The sequence below is a fragment of the Corvus hawaiiensis genome, chromosome 35 (assembly GCF_020740725.1).
Source record: "Corvus hawaiiensis isolate bCorHaw1 chromosome 35, bCorHaw1.pri.cur, whole genome shotgun sequence".
Taxonomy (NCBI): Eukaryota; Metazoa; Chordata; class Aves; order Passeriformes; family Corvidae; genus Corvus; species Corvus hawaiiensis.
In genome coordinates this window covers 121299-144967 of record NC_063247.1, presented here as the reverse complement: position 1 = coordinate 144967, position 23669 = coordinate 121299, and the positions used below count along the sequence as shown (strand labels likewise).

Genomic DNA, 23669 nt, shown 5'->3' with positions numbered 1-23669 from the left:
TCCCTGGGGCAAGAAGAACAGGGACCACTAGGGTTGCCCCAAAGGTAAGGAGGAGGCAGAATCCCCCAGGGCGACGAGGACAGAGAGCACCCCTGTCCCCTGCAAAGGTGAGGAGAATGGAGTCCAGCCACTGTCCCCCCAAATGAAAGGAGGATGGGGATACCTTGGCCCCCCCAAGTGGGAGGAGGACAGAGATAACCCTGGCCCCACATTTGGGATAGGAGCACAGCAATCCCCCCAATCCATCCCGTGGGAGAGGAGGACACACAGCCTGGGATTGTCTCTGTCCCTCTCCTACCTGGGGAGTCCTGGGGGGGTCTCCAAGCCGTTCTTGTCTGGGAACGATCAGGGGGTGGGGATGGTCTCTGTCCCTCTCACCCCACTCGGTGCCCAGTGAGGGTCTCTGTCCATCTCCCCTTGGGATTCTCGGGAGGTGCTTGTGGGGCTTTGGGGGTGTCTCTGTCGTTCTCACCCCAATGGTGCTTGGGCAGGGTCACCCCAGGGGTGAGAGGGACAGAGACCCCCCCGGCCTCCCCAGGTATGAGAAGGTTGGAGAGCCCCTGAGCACACTCAGCAGTGAGAGGGACACAGAGCTCCTGCTCCCCAGCCCCGCACAAGCATTCCCTGGGACGAGAGGGATGGAGATGCCCGAGCATCCCCAAGGGTGAAAGGGACAGGGACACCCCTCGGGAATGCCCTGGGATGAGAGGGACAGGGACACACCCTTGGGAATGCCCTGGCGTTAGAGGGACAGGGACAACCCCTTGGGAATCTGCAAGGGTGACAGGGACAGGGACACCCCCTCAGGAGTGCCCTGGGGTGAGAGGGACTGGGACAACCCCACCGAGCCCCTCCCCTGCATCCCCCAGCACGAGAGGCACACAGAGACCCCTTGAGCATCCCCTGGGCACTGGACAAAATAAACTTGGCAAAAATCAAACTTAACTCTACCTAAAATGCTTGGAGGAATGTTTGCTCTTCCCACAAGTCACTTGTGATGAAAACACAAACAAACCCCAAGCATGAATGAACCGACAGCACAAGCAGTTATGGTGGCAATTCAAAGGTCCAGCGGTTCCCACACAGCTCCAGCTCAGCTGCTGGCAGGTTCCTGTAAAAGAAAAGTGAAAAGTTCAGCCCGGTACAGATGATTTAAAGGAAGGATAAACTCTGTGTAGCTGTCACAGAGGTGGCAGGGATAAAGAGAAAAATGATTCTCACATTTGGCAAAGGCCCCCAGGCTGTGAAAGAGAAAAGGGGGGAGAGCAAGGGAGTGACCGGGACAGAGACCTCCCCTGGGGAGGGGCGAGTGTGACACTGTCCCCTGTGTGTGTGGCCTTCCTGGGGTGGGGGTTTCACACCGGAGCCAGTCTGGGTAAGGGGGGTGGTGTTCACTCCCCCTGGGCAGGGGTTACCCCACACCCCCAAACTCCCCTCCTACCCCCTTGGTTGGGGGATGGAGGTGCAAACCTGGCCTCAGCAAATGGGTCTGGGGGCTGGGGCCTCCCCCAGCCCGACCCCAGCCAGGGCTGATTTTCAGGACAGCCCTGGCCTTGGCTTTCTGGTGGATTCATTCTCCTCCCTCAGCCTTGTTTCCTTCTCCCTAGACCTGAGATCCCTGGGTAAGAGTCCCCTTTCCCTGATCTCAAGGTCCCTTAGCTCAAGGTGCAGCCCAAAGTTCCCCTCAGGAGGCACATTCAGGGACGGAGGGGCTTGGGTGGTGGCAGCTCCTTTATACAGTTCTGCCATAATGGGCAAAAAGCCCTTCCTGACAAAGTTTCAGCCGTGAACCACAACATTTCAGTCTCTCGGCAGCCCCAGAGCATCCCCCGTGTTGCCAGATGGAAAATCCTCTGTGCCGGGTGGGCTGCCACAAGGCTCATTCCTCAAACCTGTCTTGGGGCTGAGTCAGGGATGCAGTATCCCATGATGGTTTGTGCTTAGCGGGTGGGAAACTTCTGTTCCCGTGGTGGTGTTTGTTCTGTTCTGCTCTCTCTGTATTTTATAGTAAAGAGCTGTTTGTCCTTTTCCTGCATTTTTGCTAGGGCGCCCTGTAATTTTAGAATTGGATCCAAGGGGATCATCGGGGCACTGCTGGGCCCCATGGAACCAAGGGGCCGGTGTGCTTCTGAGTGGCCCCATGGATCCAAGGAGACCATTGTGCTCCTGCAGGTCCTCATGGAGTCGCAGAGTCCATTGTGACACTGCTGGGCCCCGTGGAACCAAGGACACCTTTGTGACACTGAGGGGCCCCGTGGAACCAAGGACACCTTTGTGACACTGAGGGGCCCCGTGGAACCAAGGGAACATGGAATAGCTCTGGCTGGCTTGGCCTCCTGGTGGCCTCCTGACAGCTCCAGCTGATCTTGGAATGTTGAGAGTCACTTCTCATCTGCCCCTGGAGCTCTGGGGCTCCGTGCTTTCCTTCCTATGGAACAGATCCGTCCTTCTCCTCCAGGGGCCATGGCCAAAACTGAGATTCCTCTTCCAAATTTCTGTGTATCCAAGGACTGTTCCCAGATGAAACGTGCCAGGACAATCAGATCTGCCTGCCTTGGCCTCCCAGGGACCCCCTCTCCTCTGCCTTTGTGACACTGAAGTCTGTTTGGTGTCAGGCTGTTCCGCACGCAATCCCGCTTCCTTCGGGGCTGCTGTTGCCCCTGTGCCCACTGCCCCCCAAAAGAACAGGCTGCCCTGTGGGGGAACAAACGCGGCATCTCCTGGGGAAAGCCTCAGCGAGGGCTCAGTTTGCCGTTGGTCATTGCGGTGACTGCAGGAAAGGGGCACCCCACCATGGGGCATTTCTTGGTCAGCTCCAGACATAAAGAGTGGGAAACTGTCTGAGACTCGGGTTGTGACCTCGAAGCCGCCACTGTGGTTTGCAGGGATCTGCAGGGTGGCACGGCCCTGGCTGTGCCCGGGAGCACTCACTTTGGAGGTGGTGTCGGATCTGATGGGGACAAGGGGTACCCTGTGGGGCTGGGGGTGGCCTTGAGAGTCTCCATGGCACTGAGTGGGAGCTCCATTGATGGGGGTTGGTGTCTGGGGCTGAGGGATTATAGGGGGTTGGGAGAGCGGTACCTGGCTAGGGGAATGCGTGGGGGGGTCAGCAGTGACCTCTCGGCCCAGTGTGTCCTCCAGAGCCACCGTTTCCACCCTGTCTCTTTCCCCATCCAAACTGTTCCTGTGCTTGCCTACATTTTTGGGAGTCTGTCTCCACGGCCATCGTTTATCACCTGGGGACAGCTCCTCCTTTGGGACAGGAGGTGGGTGTCCCCCGGTGTCATCCCTCCCCCCTTCCCCAGCCATCACCCCAAAGGTGCTCAGGGCCTCTGGGGAATGGGCAAAGATTCATTGGGGACAGGGGCAGGAAGACCATGGGGGTGTCCCCAAACTGGGCACTGTGTGGGTCCCAGACGGGGACAGGACTCAGTGGGTGGGAGGAGCGGGGCTGGGCTGGGCTGTGCCCAGGCTGGGGGGATGTGTCCGAGGTTCCCTGAGCCCTGTGGTGTGGGGGTGCATTGGGGGCCCCTCCGTGGCCTGTGGGGGTGCAGGAACCCCCCACCCATGGCTGCTGTTGCTGCAGGTTCTGGGTGTCTCTGCTGTGCCGTGTGTCACAACAACTCCTCCAGCTGTCATTTCGTGTCACCGAGGGGCTGGATGCCACTTGCACGGCCCTGGGGACAAGAGGAGAAGACTGGGGACTGTCACTTCCGATGGAAGGAGAGAGAGTTCCACATTTTGACTGAGCCCCACGAGGGCCAGTACAAGGTGAGACCCCAAGCAGTGGAAGCTCAGCTCCCCATGGCAGGCACAGCCGTGCTCCCAGGGGCATCAGTCACCCCATTGTCCCCGATGTCCCTGCTGTCCCCTCTGTCCCTGCCATCCCCATGTCCCTGCAGATCACCGTGAACCAACAGAAAGCGCCGTGCACAGTGGACGTTGGAAACATCCTATCCTTGGGCAGGGCTCTCAGGGTGTCAGGAGATGTCACCCTGGAGCTCGTGGAATGGAACCCACACGACTGGTGCTGGTATGGGTGGGGACCTGCAGGGGCTGGGGACCTCCAGCGGGACAGGGACTTCTAGGGATGGTTGTGGACCCCAGGAGGTTGAGGAGGTCCATGGACTGGAGATCCCCAGGGGCTCAGAGGACACACAGAGGTGGGGAACGGGGTGAGCGATGTCCCTGTGCCACGGCGGCCCTGTCCCCAGCTCCATGTGCCTCTGCTCCCCCTCACACATGGCTGCAGGTGTCAGGGACCCCTGGACAGGGTGGGAGGTGTGTCAGAGTGGGGGGTACCTTGGAATAGCCCACGTGGGTTGTGGGGTGGGGGGCACAGGAGGGTCTGTGGGCAGGCGGGTACCTGGGTGCACGGGCCCCTGGGATCACTCTGGCCGTCCCACAATGCCCGTGGTGCCCTGCCCCCACCTGAGCCTGTGGGGGCACCTGTGGGGGACAGGGGTGACTCAGAATGTCTCACAGCGGGGCCTGCTGGAACACAGGAGACCATAGTGAGGTCAGGTAGCCCCATTGATCCAAGGGGCCAGTGTGACACAGAGGAGCCTCATGGAACCCAAGGGACCAGAGAAAGGTTATGGAACCTCATGGAACCATGGCTCCACTATGACACGAGAGGGCCTAATGGAGCTCAGGAGACCACAGTGAGGTTATGGAACCTCATGGAAAAAGGCCTTAAAATGACACAGCGTGGCCTCACAGAACCCAGGATACCATAACCACTGTATAGAACCTCACGGAACCAAGGCTGCGGTAGGACACAGCGGCTCCTCGTGGAACCCAATAGTCTACAGTGAGGTTTTAGAAACCCATGGAACCAAGGCTCTTTAGGGACAAACCAGGGCCTCACAGAACGCACGAGACCATTCTGAGGCTGTGGAATCCCATGGAACCAAGCCTCCAATATGTTTCAGCAGGGCATAACACAGCTCAGGAGACCACAGTGAGGTATTGGAACCTCATGGAACCAAGGCTCGGATTTGACACAGCGAGGCCTCATGGAATAAAAGAGACCACAGTGGAGTTCTGGAACCCAGTGGAAGCAGGGCTCTACTGTGACTCAACAGAGCTTCATGGAACCAAAGAGACCACAGCTGTGGAATATGGGATTACATTTGTTGAAGTGGTTGAGGCTTATGCTCAGCAGAAGGCCCTGTGGGAAAGGACCCTCTGCGGGCTGGGCGGTTGGAAGTTGGGTGAGGGGTGAGAGGCAGCTGCGAGTGAGGAGAGAGTCGGTTGAGTGACAGTTGGCAGAGGGACTGTGATTGGCTGGAGGAAGGTGTGCACAGCATATGAGCGGGAAGCTGATTGGCTGATAGGACGCGTGGCCCGCAGCACGGCAGCTGTGCCAGCCAATGGGTGCCCTTCTGCTGTTAAGTTCTGTTATGGTTCTTCAGTTTGGTTTCAGTTGAGATGAAGGGTATAAAGAGGGGGTGATTTTTGGAAATAAAGGGATCTTCTTGGGACATACAAGGGGGTCTGTTGTCTTTGTTCCCCATTGCTGCAAATGGCTGGCCCGAATCGGGACCAATAGAAGCGGTGAAGGGTGTGCATCGCTCCGGTAGCAATTTCCACTGTGTTAGGAATTGGTTGACCGGGAAGAGTTCGGGGAAGGAACTCCAGGAATCCAAGTGCGCGCACCTCACCTACCAGGTGAGTAACCAGTGGAAGCAATATGGGAGGTGGAATATCCCTGGAACAAAGAAGGAGATTGGACCTGTATGGCGGCTCCTACATCGGCAAACTACTGATATTGCTGATGTGAAATTAAGCACCCTGCTGGACTGGGTGTCCAATCACGTTAGAGTTTTCCCTTCAGTGGGCCCCTTCAATCAGAGGCCTGGCAAGCGGGAGGGCAGAGACTTTTTGAGATCGCCAGGGACAGCGATGCTGAAGCTTGCAGGCACCTCGCTTCTTGGGAAACGACCATGGCGGACTTTAAGTGAAGTTGCGCCGATGTTGGCCATTACGCGGCCTCAGAAGCTGATTCCCCTGAGCCCTCAGCGCCACTAGGACTTGTATCCGATGAATCTGGCTACCCCGAGATTAACCCATCCCCTAGGGAATTGCTTTACTCAATAAAAAAATCCCTACACAGTTGGCCTCCTCAGCGCAGAACTCCCAGACCGTGAGCAAGCGTCGGACTCCCTTCCTGCCCAGAATGATGACGTTGTAACCCAGCAGTGGTGGAAGTGTGGGGAAGCCGTAATGGAGGAGGGTGACCTGGCAGTCGTTACTGCCTGTCCGGTTATATATGCGCCAAAGCAACGCCCGGCCTACAGGGAACGAGACTATAAAGTAATCAAAGAACTGAGGACGCTAGTAAAGGAAAGCGGCGTATCCTCCTGTCACGTCCTTACTTACCTAGAGTCCATAAGTGCCACGTACGTCCTCGTACCTAATGATTGCAAAAGCATAATGAGAATGATCTTGACAGTGACGCAGTTTGCAGGCTGGCTCACTGACTACCGTGAGCTGTGTACTACCCAGGCGGAAGTGCTGCGAGACAGAAATCCACCCATCGTTGCCGCACAGCTGACCAGAGAGGGTCCGTACGCAGTCCCTACAGCGCAGACAGGCTATCCGTGTGACGTATATGATATCATCACCCGCCTAGCCCGGCAAGCCCTGCGGCGACTCTTGGGGATGGGTATGGATGCTAACGTGTCTTTTGCTAAGATCTTACAGGGCCCGGCGGAGTTATTTGTACAGTTCCTGGACAGAATGCAAGCCACGCTCTCCCGGAGAGCCGGTAACGATGAGGCCAGAGCTATTCTGTTGCAGCAGCTTGCTTTGTAAATGCAAATGAAGACTGCAGAAAAGCATTGCTCGCTGTTCATAACCCGCACACTTGCGACGTAGCAGATATGCTTAGAGCATGCCAAAAGATGGGTTCTTCCACTCATGGAACCAAGGCTCTGATGTGACACCGCGGGGCCTATGTGAACACAGGAGTCCATTGTGACTCTATGGAATCTCATGGACCAAGGCGCCAACGTGCCACAGCGGAGCCTCATGGAACCAGGAGACTACAGCCACCAAATGGAACCGCATGCAATTAAGCATCCAGTGTGACAGAGCGGGGCCTAATGCAGCTCAAGACTGAGTCCATAGTGAGGTTATGGAACCTCATGGAACCAAGGCATAAAGTTGTCAGGGACTGAAATGGTTCATGCCTCAAACATTGTTATGAAGGAGTTTTGCCCATTCTAGCAAAAACTGTATCAAGAAGCTACAGCCACAGAAGCCCACCTCTCCTTGAAGATGCCTGACTGGCACTTTGGACTGGGAGTTCAGTCACAGAGCTTAGATAAAGGGGACACTATTGTGCAATCATCTCAGGTTCTAGGCAGAAGTAATCAAGGCTGAGGGAAAAGAACGCATCCACAAGAAAACCAAACAGCACCAAATTATGCCTGGCTGGGTTTGGGGGGGAGGAGACCACAGTCCACAGAGGCCAGGTTTACACAGACTCCCCTGCCACTGAGGGGGGACGAGGAGGTTTCAGGTCTGTGGTGCTACCTCTGGTCACTGGCACTGAACACCCATCCTCCCTTGCACAAACTGGCCCAGCTGTGAAACCTCCAACACTGGAAAGGCCATATCCACGGGACATTCACATGAGAGGCAGCTGAGGGGCTGTCATAATCCATCAAAGACCTCCCAAAGTGCTCCCAAAATTATTCCTGAGGCCTTGCTCCACAGGACTGCACGTGATGCCAAGTGATGCCCCAGACCCAGAGTCTGCTGCAAGAGACAGTGTCCAAGTGCCCTCCCCCAGGCGCCTTCTTTCTACTAGGCCTGGCAATGTTTTTGTGGCCCTGGTGTTCCATGAGGCCCCTCTCTAGAACAATTGGCCCTTGGATCCATGAGATTCCATTGCGTCATAAAGATGTTCTGGGTTCCATGAGGCCCTGCTGTGTCACAATGGACACTGGGTTCCATGGGCTGGGAAGAGCAGAGGTGGGAAGAGGCAGGGCCATTGTCCCTGGCTGTGCTGCTGTGCTGGGAGTCTCTTCCCTCCAGCTGTGCCCACAGGCACTGCCCCTGCAGAGCCAGAGAAGGGCTGAGGAACAAACCTTGGACACACAAGTCAGGGCAGACCCTCATTTTTATTCAAATGCACAGGGAAGAAGCCTCCTGAAAGTCTTTGTGTTTCCAAAGAAAGGCAGATGTTCATGTAGAAATGCTAAGAGCAGTACTACAGGATTTTATAAAAAACAGTATAACACTAGAAAAAGAAGAAAAGAAGGCACCAATGATAAAATGGACAAATAGGAAAAAAAAAAAGCTGAGATTGTAAAGAGTTACATTCTGAAGGTTCTGGAGCAGAAAAGAGAGAGTTTATTCCTTCTGAAAAGATACAGTCATCATTTTCCTCAGGGCATCCTTGAGCTCCTGGTTCCTCAGGCTGTAGATGAGGGGCTTCAGGGCTGGAGGCACCACCGAGAACAGAACTGACACCACCACATCCAGGGATGGGGACGAGGTGGAGGGGGGCTTTAGGTGAGCAAATGTGCCCGTGCTGATAAACAGAGAGAGCACGGCCAGGTGAGGGAGGCACGTGGAAAAGGCTTTGTGCCGGCCCTGCTCAGAGGGGATCCTCAGCACGGCCCTGGAGATCTGCACATAGGAGAAAAGCATGAACACAAAACAACCCAAAAAAGGAAAAGTACTAAAAGCAAGAAGCCCAAATTCCCTCAGGTATGTGTCTGAGCAGGAGAGCCTGAGGATGTGTGGGATTTCACAGAAGAACTGGCCCAGGGCATTGCCCTGGCACAGGGGCAGGGAAAATGTATTGGCCGTGTGCAGCAGAGCAGTGAGAAAGGCACTGGCCCAGGCAGCTGCTGCCATGTGGGCACAAGCTCTGCTGCCCAGGAGGGTCCCGTAGTGCAGGGCTTTGCAGATGGACACGTAGCGCTCGTAGCACATGATGGTGAGGAGGAAATCCTCTGTTCCAAGAAAGAAGACAATCAGAAACACCTGAGCAGCACATGCTGTGTAGGAGATGTGCCTGGTGCCCCAGAGGGAATTGTGCATGGCCTTGGGGACAGTGGTGCAGCTGGAGCCCAGGTCGGTGAGGGCCAGGCTGAGCAGGAAGAAGAACATGGGGCTGTGCAGGTGCTGGCCGCAGGCTCCGGCGCTGATGATGAGGCCGTTGCCCAGGAGGGCAGCCAGGGAGATGCCCAGGAAGAGGCAGAAGTGCAGGAGCTGCAGCTGCCGCGTGTCTGCCAATGGCAGCAGGAGGAAGGGGCTGATGGAGCTGCTGTTGGACATTGCTGTGTCTGGCCATGGGCACCTGTTCATGGAGAAAGGACAGTGACAAGTCAGGACAGGCTGCTTGGAGCCAAACCTGTGCCATTCCCTGCACACTGTCCTGCTGGGACTGCCCCACCCTTGTTCCTGCTCTGGGAAAACCTTCACCCAGTTCCCTGCCTGAGCTCCCCTTGTGCTGTCTGAGTGTGCCAGGAGCAGCCAGGCCTGAGCGTGGGGGCTCTCGAGGAGCCATCCCTGCCCCGCTGCCCTGGGTTTGTGGCCGTGTGGCAGAGGGACAAGGCTGGAGAGTCAGGATTTGTCAGTGCAATCCCTCCTAGAAAGGCTTGGTAGCAGTTTTACTCTCCGTTCCACAGGACAGGGATGCAGGAGCGAGTTTTAGGAAATGTTTTCCTACCCACACATCATTCCTGGTTCTCTGGGGTCAGAAATCCCCAGCATTTCTGCTGCACTCCACGTTTGCCACTGAGAGAGGTGAGAGGCAAAGGATTCCCTGTGGCTCAGGGCAAGCTGAGGGGCTGCATGGGCTTGTCCCCAACTGCCCTGGGCTTGCCCCTTTGGCTGCAGGCAGAGCACATTCACACTCCCGGCTCACCCTGGGATAAACCAGAGCTTGCCCAGAGCAGAGGCATCCCTGAATGTCTCACCCTCTCTAAAGGTCTCTGAGCAAGGGCTCAGCACCCCCTTCTGCCAGGGACACTCACACTGCCCTTGGAAACCCAGCAGCATTTCCTCAGCTGTGGCATCTCTGCACTTCCCCGGGGGACATTCAGGGGACTCGGAGAGGCTCTGGCACAGATTTGCACCCAGGAGGGCAGCTCAGAGCTTGGAAGGACACCGTGAGGGGAGCTCTGGGTGTACCCACGATGGTATCTCAGGGAGGGAGGCTCAGCTCATTCCCCTTTCCCATGGACTGCTTTGCCCACAGCCCCACAGCAGCACAGACACAGCACAAGGACTGGAATGATCCTCTCGGGGCTTGGTGCTGAGGCCCTGAACATCAGTCCCTGACAGGGACTGGCAGAAACCTCTCAAGAATTCTGAGTCAGATTCAAACTCCAAAGTTCCTGATACCGTTAATGGGTCCCAGTGAGGGACACGACTGAGAATGTGTCCCCAGGCTGCAGTCAGAGCAGAGAACTGGAGGCAGGGATGACAGGGAGGGACAAAGAGAAGCCAGGTGTTGGTGCCCTGGGGCACAGCAGCATTTGGGCCACCAAGGGCTGGGAGGAGACACCTTGTCCTGAGGCACCGCACCGGGGCTTCCTGGCACAGCCCCAGCACGGCTGGGCACTGTCAGCTCCTTGTCCTGCCCTCAGCATCCCCCCCACATCCCAGTGGCCTCAGGGATCTGCTGGAAGGAGTCCCTGGGGAGCCTTGGTCAGGAACGGCCCTGGGGGCTCCTGAATGCTCCCAGGGATTGCAGGTTTTCCAAAGGACTTTGGCTTTGGCTTTTGCCTGGGAGTGTCTGAGAGCCTTGTGCAATCCTGGCCTCCAATTATCTGCTTTAATTAGTCCCTGGAGAGCCTTTGTCAGTAACAACACTCAGTGGGGCTCATTACAGCTTCAAGGTACTTCTGTTTTTTAAGTACTTGGTGTTCCCCTTTTGATACCAACACTATGAGAGGTTTGTGCAATCAAGGCCTCCAATTATCTGCTTTAACGAGTCCCTTGAGAGCTTTTTATTGACACTCAGTGGGGCTCATTAATACTCTGAGATACTGAAGGATTTTAAGGTGCTTTGGATTTTCCTTCCCACACTGACTCTCTGAGAGGTTTTTGTGCAATCCTGGCCTCCAATTCTCTCCTCCAAGGTGTCCATGAAGAGCCTGTATTGGTCATGGACCTCAGTGGGACCCATTAATGCCTCAAGACACTTTGGGTGTTTCCTCTGCCTTTGACTCCTGGGAAGGTTTGTGCAATCTCCTTTAAGGCCCTCAGTTCCAGGGCTCAGCATCAAATGCACCACGGGGCTCATTAGGATCAAGCAAGTCCTGACAAACCACGGCTCAGCCTTGATTTCCCTCTGCTCGAGTGCAGTTCATTAGGAAAGTTTCCTACTGCAGTTGTGGAGAAATATTTCAAAGAGTTTCAAATAAAGACGTATTCTTATTTTAAGGGGTGTATTTCATTGCTGTTCTCTTTAGAGAAGAGGCGATTGCAGCATTCTGTGACTGATACTGATGCAGGGTCTCTCCTCAGGAGGTCTGGCCTGGTCACAGAAGCTGTGCCTTGAGGTCTGGCCCAGTGTGGACAACGCTGCTCCACATCCCCAGCCCCATCCTGTCTCTCCTCACTCACCTGGCACCTGCTTTGCTTGGAGAACTGGCTGCACTCAGCCAAGCAGGGGTTTCTTTCATTTTTTTTAAAGAATCTAAAATTCCTAAGTTTCCCCACTGAAAACAGGCGCCCTCCTCAAAGTGTGCCAAGCCCAAGGTGCCACCAAGACCACTCCAGGCGTGCCCTGGGCCAGCTGTGCGGGTGGATTATCATCCCAAGCTGCACTGGGCCATTGCAAGGGACTGTGGTCATGGACACTGACCGATGCTGTGGCCATGGACACTGACACCCACCGCAGGGGTTGGATGCCATGGCAACCCTCAGCAGTTCCAGCTCCCTTGGAAACCCCCCCAGGACCCATTGCTGCAGTCAGGCTCCGTGGCCACTTGCACACAGACCTGTGGCTGCCCTCGGCTGCCATGGCAGCCCTCAGGACAGAGCGGTGCCGGGCTGGTGCCAGCTACAATTGCAGTGACACTCGCTGATGCCCTCAGGTGCCACAGCAGCGGCCACAGGGACCCGTTCCTCACTTTGGTGCCACGGACACCAACGCTTGGCCCCGCTGCCATGGGCATTGGCACGCTCACCTGCACTCAGGGCCCGTGGCCGGGCACTGCTGCCATGGACATGGGCACGGAGCCCTAGGCCACAGTCGGCTGCCATGGCCACCAGCTCAAGGTCCTGTGGCCAGGGCCGGGGGCATGGAAAGGAGCCCATGGAGCCGTGGTGATGGTGGGTGGCTGTAGCAGGGGGGTGTCCCGGGAGCAGGGGAATCCCACCAGAGTCATGACACGAACACTGGTACGATTTGAGCATCATGCTCCAGTTTATTGTTTACTTACACCAAGTTATACTTTGCAAAGATTCACGCCCTATTCCCACAAGACAGCCTCTAAGCAGCGGGGAGCTGACCAGTGTATACCCCTTCCCAAGGCTGTTCAAGGCTGCCAGCGAGCAGGTGCCTTGCAAGCCTGTTTTCAGCCGGAGGCCCCATCAGGGGTACTTCTGCAACAGCCCTGGGGTGCCCAAGCCCTCCTGGGGTATCCTATATTCCACAAGGAATCCCTCTACACAACCCCCGTTTTCTTTTTGGGCTACCCAGGTCTGGTCGATGATTTTTTGAAGCCCTGCTTTAAGGCAAAAAATATACACCCAAGTGTTATTAAACCTAAAGTAACTACAAATAGCAATTGTCAGCCTTCTACTACCAAGGTACGCAGCTATCCGGTGATACCCAGACCCTTAAGCCAATCTCCAATAGGGTCGTCTGTCTCCTGAAGGATGTGTAGGCCCCTCTGGAGGTCAGAGGGGTGCTTGTGAATTGGGACAGAATGGTCAGAAAGATTCATACAGCACATACCCTGGAACTCTTCACAGCCGTGGCCGTGAGCTAGTAGTAGAAAATCAATTACAAAAAATCGATTTTGTAATACTGTATGTCTAACACTAGGAACATCTACGCTTAACTCATCAAGCATCTGCGAAGTTATGTTTAACTTATCCCTCTCCCAGCAAGCAAGTTGATGCAAAATAGCATGAGCCTTGGCTGCTGAAGCACCAGGTAAAAACATAGATGCTAGCCAAATGAACTGCCTTCACTCGATCTAAATGGGTGGACAGCTGATTGAAAATGTCCGCCAATGCTCTTGTCTCAAGACAGTCAAAAAACAATTTCTCACTCTACCTCTGTGTTTGGTGCTATACCCAAAAATATATGCAACTCTCCTTCTTAGTTTGGCCTTTGGAGAGGGTTCTCCGACACCCACCACAAGTCACTAGCAACCACCCAGGGCAGCTGTTCCATTCGCCCAGGGTCTCGCTACTTCTCCTGCTACGGAGAGTGGTGGATCTGGCAAGTCCTCAGCTCCCTCACTCTGCCACGTCTGCAGCCTCTCCCAAGGCTTTTTGGGACAGAGGTCCCAGAGTTCCAGCTGTTGAAGTAGTGGCATCACTTTCCTCAGGAGCTGATGCTGACTGCACCTTCTCGCTTCGGGGTCCTGTAGCACGGCACCACTTGCTGGGCACCCCTCTGGTCAGTGCTGCGGCGATGACTTGTCCCTGTTGTCGCAGGACATTCTGCAGTGTTGCAGTAAAGGCAGTTGTTTGAGATGACTGTTCTGAGTGGGCAGCACGTACGAGCATCTCGTCTACACCTGCTCCTTGGGACAGCGTGGCAAGAATTGTCTTAGTTTGTCTATTAGCATTTTCAAAGGCAAGTGTTTGGAACATTTGCTCTTGGAGCTCTTCAGAGAGCTCAGTTGCATCCTTTAAGGCTGCTGACAAATGGTCAATGAACTGACCATATGGCTCTGACAGCCCCTGTCGGACTCCTGCATACGGGGGAGACTTCTTCTTTTCAGGTACTGACAACAAGGCTTTGTGGGCAAGAGTCTGTGACAACTGATGAATGACTACGGGCATGGTCAGCTGTGTCACCGTGGCTCCATAAGCCCCGCTCCCAGTTAGCATGTCAGCTTGGAGTGCATACAGTGGGTCTTGTGTGTCACTTTGATGTTTGCTAGCTTCTTCTTGTGCTAGCTGTTTCCACGTTCGCTCGCAGAGCAGGAACTGAGAAGGGGTTAATAACAACTGTGCGATGCTGATGCAATCATTAGGACACAGGACATCTGCTGTAAAGATAAACTGCAGAATGCTTCGTGCAGCTTCAGACCGCGAGCCATGCGTGGTGACCGTTTGCTTGGCTTGCTGCAAGATCTTCCAGTCATGGGGTTCCCACTTTGCAGTGTCCCCTTGTATGTGTACAGGGCAAGCGAGGGCATTCACTGCTTGCCAATCACCCTCAATGATTGCATCACGGATAACTCCATTCCATCTCCGTCGCAATGGGTCAGTCCTCCCTGTTGGGGCTGATGGAAACGACGGCTGCACCTCCTCTGGCGGGAAGGGAGAGGCTGTAGGCACTGTGCCTGATTCTCCCGACGGGAACATAGGAGCTCTGGGTGCTAACTTGACCGGTGAGGCCACGGGACGCCATGGTGCTGATGGTGTAACATCACAAGCTTTGGACTCTAGCGCATCTTGCCGTGTAGATAAGTCAGCAAGCTTTTTGATTACTTCTTGCATCATTTCTTGGTGCTTCTCCCCCTCTTGGGGCTGGCCCCCGGCAGCCCTGGCTGGCTCTGGCTCTGCAGGCGACGAAACCGCAGAAGCTGCTTCACTGCCGGATGTTGCTCCGCTGTCTCGCAGAGGGGGGTTGCGCTCTGCCGCTTTTGGCCAGGAGTTAGAACCGCACGACTGCTCTGCCGCTTTCGGCCGGACACCAGGACCGCCTGTTCCTCTTTGGCCCGCCTGTGCCCCGCCCCCTGAGTCGGGCGGCTCTGTTTCCGCGTTCGCAGCCATTTCTCTCTCAGCCGTCGGAGGGATACCATCCTGCCCTGCTGAGTCCAGCAACTCCCGCAGTGAGTGGACGGGTGCTGCTGTGCCTTTAATCGGTCTTCTCACGGCCAGCCTGAAGAACTGTGCTACCCTGGACTCTGCTCTGGTCTCTGGCCGCTGCTCCATAAGACCCCCGTCTGTTTCTTTCCCGGAGCTGCTACTCTCTAAAGCCGCTGTGCCAGCCGCAGCCACTGTCCTCTCTGTTTTCATCTCTGCGAGAGTGCCAGTTACTGCCCTCCAGGTTAAGCCGAGAGCTTTAGCTTCTTTAGCTTCCTTTCCTCCCTCAATCATGGACAGCCACAATTTATATCCAACTTCCCCCCACGCTTCGGTTGAGAACAAAAGCAAAATGTAACTCAATAATCCATGTTCCCGGGCCCACGTAATGAGGGCATTCAGATCTTGGTCTTTTACGATTTCGCCTCTCATAGAGAGAATATTAGCTAGGAGTCGAGGTCCTGCTTCGTAGTCCATAGCTTCTGTGCTGCGGGTATTCGCTCGGCCGCGCAAAAATATGGTCTCCGGCCACTCGGCTTTGAGGTTTAGCCCCCGGCTTTACTCAGCTTTGGGACTTATCCTCCGGCTTTCTATTCTGCTTTGAGACCGGGCCCCCGGCTTTACTCGGCTTTGGGGCCACCCGCTCTGGTTCCCCTGGCTCCGCCGCACCGATACGATGAAATTCAGAGTCTTACCGCATTGAAGCAAACCTGCCTGAAGCAAAACTCACTCGGGTCCCTGCCGTTCGGGCGCCATGTGTAGCGGGGGGGGTCCCGGGAGCAGGGGAATCCAGAAAGAGTCATGACACGAACACTGATACGATTTGAGCATTGTGCTCCTCTTTTATTGTCCGGTTACACCAAGTTATACTTTCTCCAAAGTTCACGCCCCTTTCCCATGAGAAAGCCTCGAAGCAGCGGGGGAGCTGACCACTGTATACCCCTTCCCAAGGCTGTTCAAGGCTGCCAGTGAGCAGGTGCCTTGCAAGCCTGTTTTCAGCTGGAGGCCCCGTCAGGGGTACTTCTGCAACCGCCCTGGGGTGCCCAAGCCCTGCTGGGGTATCCTATATTCCACAAGGAATTCCTTTACATTCTCCCTTCCTTTCCCATCAATCCCCAGCTGCCAGCCCCTGCCCCCATCAGCTTGGGGGTCCCAGTCCCCCCTTTTGCCCCTTTCCCAACCCTTTTCACACAATCCTCCCAATCCCCGGCCCCCTCCTACTAAGTTTTGAGATCCCACCTTTCCCAATCCCCAATTTCTAAGCTTTCCCACACCTCTCCCATCACCCCCAGTTCTCAGCCCCCTTCCCATTCTTGCTTTAGGGGGTCCCACTCCCCCTCCAACTCATTTTATGGGTCCCACACACCCATTTTCCCTCCTCTCCCCACCTTTCCCACCATACCCGGACTCCTCTTCCCACCCCATCAGCTCACCTGAGAGCTCCATGCCTGTGGCCAGGGGGGCTCCCAGCACCACCAGTGCCACCAGTATGGCCCCAGCTGCCCCATCCCCAGCACTGGGCAGGTGCTGAAACCTCCCCTCTCCCTTAATTCTACTCCTGGGGGGCACTGGGGGTGAGGGGGGCCCAGGTGGGGAGCTCTGGGTGCAGCAGATCCACCTGGCACCTGGGCAGTCATCAGCGAGAAAAGCTCAGAGTGGCTGAAAATTGTTTAGTGACTTCTTTGATTGGCTGAGGAAAGGCCCAGGAGCTGAGCTAAGGACCAGGAGAGCTCCCGCCCCGATCACCAGCATGGAAAAACAGACCCAGTCTGGGGACAGGGATTGCATTTATTAGCAATGAAATCAGAGCACGAGAATGAGAAGTGAAATAAATCTCTCAAACATTCCCCCCAACCATGGGGATCATCTGGAACAGGGGTCACCAGGTCTCTGCCCAACGGGGGTCACTGTGCATCACCCCACATGGATCCTCTGCTGCGAGATGAAGTTGGAGCTCTTCCTGCACTCAGGGCACTCGCAGGGCTTCCCTTACTGGTGGCACTGTTGGTGTCTGGTCAAGTGAGAGCTCCTGGAGAAGCTCTTCCCACACTCAGGACACTCGTAGGGCCTCTCCCCGGTGTGGATGCGTTTGTGCCTGCTGAGGTCAGAGTTGTACCTGAAGCCCTTCCCGCAGTCAGGGCAGCGGAAGGGCCTCTCATCTGTGTGAATCCGCTGGTGCAGGAGGAGACTGAAGCTGGTCTGAAAGCTCTTCCCACACTCCTCACACTCGTAGGGCCGTTTCCTAGTGTGGATCATCTGGTGGCGAATCAGGTAGGCGCTCGTACTGAAGCTCTTCCCACATTCCCCACACACATAGAGCCTCTCCCCTGTGTGGACCTGGCGGTGGCGGATCAGGTTGGAGCTTGTGCTGAAGCTCTTCCCACATTCCCCACACACATAGGGCCGTTCCCCGGTGTGGATCATCCGGTGGTAGATCAGGTTGGTGCTCTGGCTGAAGCTCTTCCCACATTCCAAGCACTTGAAGCGTTTCTCCCTAGCATGACACTGCTCATGGACCACCAGGTTTGAGCTCTGGCTGGATCTCCGGCCGCCATCCCAGCACAGGGTGGGTCTTTCCTCCTCACAGCTCCCTGGGCTGCGTTTGCAGCCCCTCCTCCTGTGGGATCTCCGGTGGTATTCCTCCCAGCTGGATTCCTGCGCCATGGAGCTGCTCAAAACGGCCTCTTCCACCAGGTTCTGCCACAGGGATTTGTCCTCCCTGGGTTCTGTCCTCAGCTCCTTGTCTGGGGGAGGAAGGACAAGGAGAGGATGGCATTTGCCTCCGTGCCACAGGGAAGGGGAAGGAGATCCCCCCAGTCTGTCCCCAGCAGGACAGCGCCGGCATCGGGGTTGTCCTGCAGCCGGGGGCGATGCTGGGCTGGGAGATGGAGCAGGACAGAGGGGGAAACGGGCAGGGACTTCCTCCTCACCTGCCTGGGTGTCCTGGGGCATCTTCCTGTTCCTCACAGCCTCCTCCTCCATCTGGACAAAGGTTTGGGAGTGGGAAATCCTGGTGTGGAGAGAAAAACAAGGCGTGAGTGTGATGGTTTAGGAGTTCCTCCTGCCCAAGTCCTTCTCTAGAAGTCACCGGGCGTATCATGACTGTAAAATCCTCTCAAACACCGTGCTGGTTTTAACTGGCATGAGAAATGAACCCCACTGATCTGCCCCAAGAGAGATTAAGGTGGGAGTTACAATTCACCAAAGAGATGACAAGAAATACCATGATACAGCTGTAACCCACAAAGGCTGAGTATAACCAGGCACCCTGGGACAAGAGCAGAACGGTGCTGGTTAGTTCCTGTGCCGAGCACCACCTGGTCCCGCTGCATGCAAAGCAAAAGGAAAGAAAACAAAACCTGTTGGTCAGAGTGGTGGACACAGTCCTGTCCAAGTGATGGGAGCAGTCTTGTCAACAGCGGTGGTCACAGTCCTCTTGGAGTCCTGCTCCTGCCCTGGATCTGTTAAGTGTTGCCAGAAGGCCCCAAACTCAGATTTTATATGCTCAGGTTCAGGTGGGAATGCTCAGCCCCTCCCCCAGGGCGGGCAGTTTCACAATGGAACGATGTCATCCTGGGAGTCATGGGATATTTTGGGAGCCTTGATGGTCTCAGTCCTTGCAGCTGCCCATTGTGCTGGGGCCATTCAGTCCATGATGGCCCATCAGCAGAGGTGAGCCCTCAGGCTGGGTGGGACTGTGCTGCTGCTACCCCGGAGGGAGTTATCACAGCTGAGTCATTGGTGTGCAGAAAAAGAAACACTGCCCTGCCTCCCAGGGTTTGCCTCTCCTTCCTTATCTCATTTAACAGCCAGCTCCTCATAGCCTGAGGGGTCGGGGGTGCACTGGGCAGCTCCTGCAAACGACCCATCATGAACAGCTCATCAGAAATGAGATAAGGGGAGTGGAATGCACAGTTTGGTCCCACCCACAGAGGGCTAAAGTGGCCCCCTGCTCCTGTCAGCAGCACAGGCTGGCAGGCAGATGGCATTGTAAGGTCTTGCTCCACTTGGCTTTCAGCCCAGTAACCCACGGGCAGGGTCCCTTCCCACCCCAGTCCTTCCGGGCTTCTGGCAGGGACTCGCTTCCCTTTCCTTCCTCCCTCTGCTTCCAGCTGGGAATGTGCTGGGAAATGGCCAGCAAAGCAGCCTTTGCTGTCTGCTCTGGGAGCCCACCCAGCTGCTGGACCTTGTCCCCTGGCCCTGCACAGCTCCCGTGGGAGGCACGGCAGGACCAGCACCCTGCGAGCCTCGGCAATGCCCCTCTGGGATCCACGGCACACCCTCCAGGGATCTGGAATTCCAGTTCCCAGCAAGGAGAAGATATTCTGCCCTTGAAGGCAAAGCTCTCAGGAAGGAGCCAGAAGCCAAGTACTGCAAGATCTTACAGTGACATTTCACTGCCAGCCTTCATCACCTCACCCATGGTTGTTTTAGCTGGTGGATTGGGAACAAAATCAGAGGAGGGCCTTTGGTGGGAGCTGCCCTGGGTCCAGAGAGACACTGAGAGACAAACAGAGCAGGCAAAGAAAGGCAGAAGAGGAAGGAGGACACAAATACAGTCAGCTGAGAAGGTGGCACTCTGGAAACCCGACCAGAACTGACTGAAAATAAACGTGACAGAAATAATTTGGAATTTTGATTTCCTATCAAAATACCATTTCCTGCCTTTCTCACAAACCTCCTCCTGCTGTCATTCAGCAGGGCTTTCATAAAGTGCTCTGCTCTGAGTGGATGTTCCAGGCTGCAGACACAAGGAAACCCGGAATGGGCTTCTTCCTGCTCCTGGGGAGTTTGACATCCTCACCTGAGGAGATGAGGAGGCGCCAGAAGAAAAGGGCAGCTGGGCTTCACCCTTCCACAGGAATAAGAGGGGGAAAGTCTCTCGTCCTCTCTGTCGCTGCTCCCACAGGGATGTGAAGGCTGATCCCAGACCCCCAAGGGTCACATTCAGGGCTGCCTTCCCGCAATGCTCCCGTGGAATGGAGGGGCAGCGTGGCAGCACCTGGATCTTGGACCACCCAGCTGCCCCCCATGTTTGGAGGTGCCTGAGGAGGGCTGGGATGGTGCCAGGGACATCCTGCAGTGACACCTCAGCTGTCCCGCTCTGCATGTGCTCAGTCCCAAACCTCACCCTGATCCTGATCTCAATCTCACTCCACGTTTAGACAAACTCACCCTCCCATGTTTAATCTCATCCCAGTCCCACACTCATCTAGTCCCAGACCCAATCCCAACCCCAGCCCTAAAGCCAATCCTGCATTTACCCTTGACTCCAATCCCAGCTGTAATCCAAATCTCAGCCCTAACTCCAACCCCAGCCCCAATCCCAGCCCCTTCCTAAACCCTCAGCCCCAAACCAAATCCCACGTTTAGCCCGAGCTGCAATCCCGGCTGCAATTCCAGCCCCTGCCCCAGCCTCCAGCGTTATCCCATGTTCAGCTCTAACTCCAAACCCAGCCCCAATTCCAAATCTAACCCAAACGCCAACCTCAGTGCCAAATTTAGCCCTAACTCCAGCCTCAACACCAGCCCCAGTCCACACTCCAGTCCCACATTTAGCTCTGTGACCGCCTCTGAGATCCACACGTAAGAATAGACAAAGCCCGGGAAGAGCCCTCTCTCCTTTCCGGAGCTGGGACCGCAGGATGCTGCGGGCCCCTGCTGGGCCAGGCCAGGCTGGGCCACGGCCATGCTGGAGCCGATGGGCCCTGGTCCACCCGCGGAACCCCCCAGGGCCCTGCTATGTGCAGACACGCTCCCCCTCTCCAGTGTGGCCAAGATTCAGCTGAAGCTGCCCTGCTGCCCGGCAAAAGATCATGTGAGCAACAGCGATAAGCGACATTCCCGCTGCAAGGCCTGGGTGACATTAACCCTTTTAGTGCTGTGAAGAGCTGAAAACCTGAGGGAAGAGAAAGAGGAGAGGCTTAAAGCTGAAATTCTGTTGGAAAGCTATGATGTATCAGAGCACCCGTTGTAATTTCATGAAGGCATGGGGGGTGGAGCGTTCAACTTGTGCTTGAGAGCAAAAGCACCTGCGCTGAGATAGGCAGATGCTGAAGCAGCTGTAATTTCATGAGAAGTTTGAATAGGGAGAGATGGAAGCGATGAGGACTTTTGCTCCAAATGGAAAAGGAGAAGACCTCAGTTTCTGGAGATGCTCCCAGAGATAGTCCTAGAGATGAAGATGAGGAAGACCCTTTGCTCCCAGGGAAGGAGAAGGGCCTGTGTTCTTAGAGATGAAATGCTCCCAGAGATGGGTGAAGAGAACTTCTGTTTCTGGATGGCTCAACCTTAAAATTGCACCCCAGTAGCTCAAGATTGGACCCTCTAAAGCAGTTGTGGGAAAAGCTGCAGGTCGTGGGAGGGGACTCTCACATGATGAGAGCAGAGAACCAACCCGGGCGGCTGTCTCGTTGTGATAATGTTTTCATAGCATGGGCAAGAGAGACTCCTCTTCCTAAATGGACTGAACAAGGTTATTATGGAAGTGGTAAACAGACTGAACATCTCAAGGGTTGTCTTTTTACATTGTCAGTGGGAGAAGGGAGAAAGGTGGGGGGGGGAGGAGAAGTGTTCTGAAGGTGTGGTATGACTTTTTTCTTCTTTTAGGTCTGTTCATAAACTTGTCTATATTCTTTCAAGTTTGGTGCCTGCTTTGCATTTCTCCTAATTCTTATCTCACAGAAGGTAAATAGTAATGAGTATTTTGGACGAAACCACTACACACCTTTAGCCCTGACCCCAGTCCCAGCTCTAAGCTCACCCTCAGCCCCACCCCCAGCCCCCTCTCAACCCTAATCCCAGCCTAATCCAGCCCAAATCCCGGTTTCACAGCAACCCCTCCCCCACCCCATTCCTGGCCCCGCCCCTACCTGAAGCCACGCCCACCCCATCCCTCATGGAACCTGCACCTTCTCGGCCAACCACGTTTCTTTCTCATCTTCTTTGCTCCGCCCCTCATTATTTGTTCCTCGGCATCCCTTGGCTGCTGCCACGGGGGGCGGGGCTCCCATGCCCATATAAAGGGGCGATCATGGCCATTGTTTAGTGCAGGATTCAGTGCTGCTGCGGCGCAGAGGAGTGGGGAGAGAGGAGTCGAGCAGTGGGAGAGGAGCGGGGTGAGCGGAGTGGAGTGGGCAGAGTGCAGGAGTGAGAGCTGAGTGGAGAAGACAGAGCCGAGTGGAGCTCCGCGCCCTTGGCCCCGAAACGCGGGAACCCCGCGACCAGCTCAGGCTGGAGGGTGTGTGGGTGGTTGGGGGGAGGTGGGAGCGGCGCCCGCCCCCGTGGGCCCGATCGCAGCACAATGTGGAGGGGGAGCCCCAGCCCAGCTCCCTCGTGCCCCAAGCCGCCGCTGCGTCCCGTGTCGCCGTCACCGGTAACGGGTGCGTGGGCCGGACACCAGCGGCCGCAGCAAGCAGAGCGAGAGGGACGGAGAGCTCCCTCCCCGAGGGCACGGAGACAGAGCGCCACACGCCCCCTCACATACGGGTGGAGGACAAAGGACACCCCCAGCTCTCCCCAAAGGGGAGAAGGACAGAGACCCCCTGGCCCAGGTGGAGTGGAAGTGGATGGACACCACTGCGGTTCCCCTCATGGTTCCCCCAAGGGTGAGGAAGATGTAGACCCCCTTGGGCCCCCTAAAGGGGAAGATGACAGAGACCTGTCTGTGGCCTTTCCCCTGGGCAAGGATGGAGACCACCCCTGGCCCCCCCTAAGGTGAAGAGGATGGAGACCCCCGCCCCAGGGTCCCCCCTAAAGAGGAAGAGGAGGGAGGCCTCCCTGGGGCAAGAAGAACAGGGACCACTAGGGTTGCCCCAAAGGTAAGGAGGAGGCAGAATCCCCCAGGGTGACGAGAGCACACCTTTCCCCTGCAAAGGTAAGGAGAATGGAGTCCAGCCACTGTCCCCCCAAAGGAAAGGAGGATGAAGATGCTTTCGCCCTCCCAAGTGGGAGGCGGACAGAGATAACCCTGGCCCCACATTTGGGATAGGAGCACAGCAATCCCCCCCAATCCATCCCGTGGGAGAGGAGGATGCGTGGCCCGGGGTTGTCTCTGTCCCTCTCCTACCTGGGGAGCCCTGGGGGGGTCTTCAAGCCGTTCTTGTCTGGGAACGATCAGGGGGTGGGGATGGTCTCTGTCCCTCTCACCCCACTCGGTGCCCGGTGAGGGTCTCTGTCCATCTCCCCTTGGGATTCTCGGGAGGTGCTTGTGGGGCTTTGGGGGTGTCTCTGTCGCTCTCACCCCAATGGTGCTTGGGCAGGGTCACCCCAGGGGTGAGAGGGACAGAGACCCCCCCGGCCTCCCCAGGTATGAGAAGGTTGGAGAGCCCCTGAGCACACTCAGCAGTGAGAGGGACACAGAGCTCCTGGTCTCCAGCCCCGCACAAGCATTCCCTGGGGCGAGAGGGATGGAGATGCCCGAGCATCCCCAAGGGTGAAAGGGACAGGGACACCCCTCAGGAATGCCCTGGGATGAGAGAGACAGGGACACACCCTTGGGAATGCCCTGGGGTGAGAGAGACAGAGACCCCTGGAGTATCCCCTGAGCACCGGAAAAAATAAACTTGGCAAAAATCAAACTTAACTCTACACAAAATGCTTTGAGCAATGTTTGCTCTTCCCACAAGTCACTTGTGATGAAAACGCAAACAAACCCCAAGCATGAATGAACCGACAGCACAAGCAGTTATGGTGGCAATTCA

The 23669-nt window shown here is 56.0% G+C and overlaps 2 protein-coding genes and 1 long non-coding RNA gene across 3 annotated transcripts in view; 2 read left to right on the top strand and 1 right to left on the bottom strand.

Annotated features, from left to right (window-relative positions):
- LOC125319048 (zinc finger protein 883-like) overlaps positions 1 to 23669 on the top strand; it is a gene marked incomplete at its 5' end in the record, with an annotated part of 78984 nt that overhangs the window by 46754 nt on the left and 8561 nt on the right. The gene's annotated exons all lie outside the window — the stretch shown is intronic.
- Positions 1968 to 17240, top strand: LOC125319046. The gene is made up of 4 exons (XR_007200584.1): positions 1968 to 1978; positions 6154 to 6158; positions 10139 to 10149; positions 17162 to 17240. It is a non-coding gene; the product is annotated as an uncharacterized LOC125319046 (long non-coding RNA).
- On the bottom strand, positions 8365 to 9297 carry LOC125319010 (olfactory receptor 14J1-like). The gene has a single exon (XM_048289975.1). The coding sequence runs from the start codon at positions 9295 to 9297 to the stop codon at positions 8365 to 8367; it is 933 nt and encodes a 310-aa protein (XP_048145932.1).

Excerpts from the sequence above, each read along its gene's own strand:
- LOC125319010 (XM_048289975.1), bottom strand. The coding sequence starts at position 9,297 with ATGTCCAACAGCAGCTCCATCAGCCCCTTCCTCCTGCTGCCATTGGCA.